Genomic DNA, 3,594 nt, shown 5'->3' on the forward strand with positions numbered 1-3,594 from the left:
CCTACTCAAAATCATCCACGGTATCCTATTCGATCGGGTCGGATCAAAATCAAAGACCCAACTGGTGACAGGCCTAGATTCACACGCCTGAGCCAGCCAATGGGTCCAATCAGTACCAAACATATTAATTACTGCTTTTGCTAATAAATATAACCAAGTAATTGGTGAATAATGGCACATCAAATCTAACCCTCTCGCTCCTCTTTTCACCCTTTCCCTCTCACTTTTCCGAGTAAATTTTGTGCATCATATCGAATTTTAAGGCGTTGGCCAATTCATATCAGAGGTATAGCTCCTTGTGTTTCCAAATTCTTCTTGTATTTTTTCAAGTTGTGAATTATATTATATAATTTTCCTCTGTTTTCGCCCTTGATTTTCGCAATGTGCTGTGAAATTCAACTACTACACCTGTTATCGAGGGGAAATCATGGATTTACAATCCTTATTCCCATTTGGTGTTAAGATTGATGAACACTAGTTGTTTTTAGTAGCATTTATATCTTACTTGATTTACTACATTGAATCGACGAGTATTTGATTTGCCCTTGAAACTATCTTGGACGGCTGTATCTGTGCTTCTTCAGAATCTTATGTAGTACTGTTTTCTTGATGTATAAGTGAGCACTCTAAAGTCATTTTCTATGACTTTGTACAATATGATCTTCTCAGCACACTTATTTTCTCATATTATATATTACATTGCAGATGTTTGCTGGTGGTTCTGATATTTCACTTTCATTTTACCCACAAATGAATGCAGTTGTGCTAATATAAGTTTATTTGATAATTTTTTAGGGTTGATACAAGATTTTGTAAATTCGGGCTCCAGAACTTGTCAAATCATTCATATTTATGAAGAGTACTATGATTGTTGAGCTTTTTTTGGATCTCGACGTAGATTTCCACTTTTCTGAGTAAGCATATCAGAAATTGTCTTATTTCTAAGTGGAAAGCTTGGCAGGGACATAGTACTTGGTCACTTGTGCGGTGAAAAAATCAGGAAACATGATCAGCAAATCATTACTGTTAACGTATCTTTACCTTCTAATCTACATCACGCTCTCATCCGGAGTTATTCTATACAATAAGGTAATGCACGTTTATCTTCTTTTGTAGATTTAAGCTATTTTTGTCCTACAAGTTGAGTGCACACAATATAAATATTATCAAAAACTGTAATTGAACTTTTAAACTCTAAGTAGATTGATATACTGCCATATTATTTTGACCATGCATTTGATCACTTTCAATGTATACAAGTCATTCTTAATCAAGAAGGCATCATCATGAGTCGGTGGTTTAATTTTCATGTCAACTGAGACCTCGAAGCAGAACTTGCCTTGGTGCCAAGTGACGCTTTGCACCCATGCAACCCCTGGGGATGCATTAATTCATCGAAACATTTCTCAGTTATATAGTTGTTTAGATACTTATAAGGCATGATTTCATTCCTGATGTCATTAATGCTTTCTAGCGTTGGAACTAATACATAATAAACATGACAAATTGTTTGCAGTGGGTTCTTTCTCCAAAATACTTCAACTTTCCATTTCCTATAACACTTACGATGATACATATGGGGTTTTCTGGTGCAGTAGCATTCTTTCTTATCCGTGTCTTCAAGGTATGGCTCCCTCTCATTTGTTATATACGTAAGACTTCACATATTAACCAGGTTTAATATGAAGATAAGCAAGATTTAGCATGTTCGGGTGCAACTTATAAGTGAGTTTATATTATGAGGTAAAAGTATGAGAGGATATTTTTTCTCTCTCTCCTTATAAGTTGCACCCAAACATTCTAGTGGCTTCTTTATGCTTGTCTCAAGTTTTGGTACATTGCATAGCTTCTTACAATGTTTTCCTTTTCATCATCCTTAGTTTAAACCAGTGTCATGTTGCGCTCGCATGTGTCCCTGTAATCTCTATAAAATGGAGGTGTAAATGTTGGCAATACCTATTATCTGCAAAGGCTTCAACACATTTAAACATATGGCAGAATGGGGCAAAAAAAAAAAAAAAAAACTGCTTTTATGTATTTAAACCTATTTAGACTTACTGTTCATTGATTTCAATCATACACGTCACAACATTTTTGTTGTGGATAGGGTTAGATTTCTTGTGAAAGGAAGCAAGAAAAAAGAAGTTAGATTGTTAAGGATCACATTTCTTATAATTTACAGCTTCTAGTGATGATATGAAAATATATACTGTATCAAGCTGAAAAATAATTAGGCAGTCATGCTAGATTTAATCAATGCAAATGAAGCTATGTTGTGTCAAAGGCGAATGCCTATGAAATGTAGTGAACCTTCTATGTTAAGTACATTTCAGATAATGCAAACATTCTCTAAAAGTGTAGATTGAGATTTAGTATGATTTACTTTATCTAATGTTTGCGAAAACTGTGTGCAGGTTGTATCTCCAGTTAAAATGACATTCAACATGTAAGAGAGCTAGTCTATAATTCTAGTTATTAAAGCTTCCTTTCATAGTGATGTTTTGGTCGTCCTTTATCAATGGCAGATATGCAACCTGTGTGATTCCAATAAGTGCCTTCTTCGCATCAAGTCTCTGGTAAGCACTCAGCTGTAGCAAACGTATTCAATGCTTTTATTACTGCAAGGCATTAATTATTTGATTATACACATTTTCATCTGGTTATCAATCACTAGTCTAAGAAGATGATTATTTGATTGTCTGGCAGTCTTCTAGTGCCCCATACACCAAAGCTATGGGAAACATCAAAACGACTAGTGAATATCATTTTTTTCACCTCATCAACAATCAAAGTTCCATTTATTTTTGTTATTTAGAAAATCTCATTGCATCATCAAAGTTCCTCACATCATATCTCACCTATGTTCCTCAGACTTAAGTATATATCTAGGAGTCGTATCCTCCTTTTAAAAATATAGGATACAGGAAAACGGTTAAAAAGGATCCGAATTTTGGATATGAGTTCGGGGATGCTTCTTACATAGTTTGTCAGTGAGAGATGCAAATGATGATATAATTAATGAAAAATATAACTTGCATTGCTTCATCACAATAAAGGTTTTCAGGTATCGTAGTACAGAATATATCACTAGGATAAGAAGCAACTGCTTCTTGTATAGCAATATTCAAATGTTTTAATAACTCATTGGAAGTTAGTGCTATAGTGTGGTAAGAGATGCGAGCATGGACCAATAGGTGATCGATCCACTTGTGAGCACAAATCCTCGGTGTGTTCAAGTAAAGATAGGAGTTTATTAAAAGTTAACAACGCAAAGAAGTTCTTTTATTTTTATTTTTTATTTTTTTCCCCCAACAATCTGACTCCTGACATTTGATAGTCACACCTTAACATTTTTAAATATATATATTTTTTTTAACGTAATTATCCAATTCTTTATTTGCATGTTGGCACATCTGGAAGATCACACAAGTGAAGGTGGACCGCTGAAATTGAATTTTTCTAAGGGGATGATTCAATCTTGCAAACAGTAGCTAAAAAATTTTGTTCTTTTTTCTGCCTTTTTATTTATTTATTTTTTGCCTCTTTTTTTTTTTTTTTTTTTTTTTTTTTTTTTTTTTTTTTTTTTTTTTTTTT

General features: G+C 33.7%; 1 protein-coding gene across 1 annotated transcript; it reads left to right on the top strand.

Moving 5' to 3' along the window:
* The first annotated feature begins 137 nt into the window (after window positions 1–137).
* LOC111373902 (probable sugar phosphate/phosphate translocator At1g48230) lies at window positions 138–3,538 on the top strand. Its single transcript, XM_022996498.1, has 5 exons — window positions 138–286; window positions 796–1,089; window positions 1,517–1,624; window positions 2,415–2,446; window positions 2,526–3,538. The coding sequence occupies exons 2-5, from the start codon at window positions 1,006–1,008 to the stop codon at window positions 2,578–2,580; spliced, it is 279 nt and encodes a 92-aa protein (XP_022852266.1). The 5' UTR covers window positions 138–286; window positions 796–1,005; the 3' UTR covers window positions 2,581–3,538.
* The last annotated feature ends 56 nt before the right edge of the window (window positions 3,539–3,594 follow it).

The sequence above is a fragment of the Olea europaea genome, unplaced genomic scaffold, assembly GCF_002742605.1.
Source record: "Olea europaea var. sylvestris unplaced genomic scaffold, O_europaea_v1 scaffold11753, whole genome shotgun sequence".
Taxonomy (NCBI): Eukaryota; Viridiplantae; Streptophyta; class Magnoliopsida; order Lamiales; family Oleaceae; genus Olea; species Olea europaea.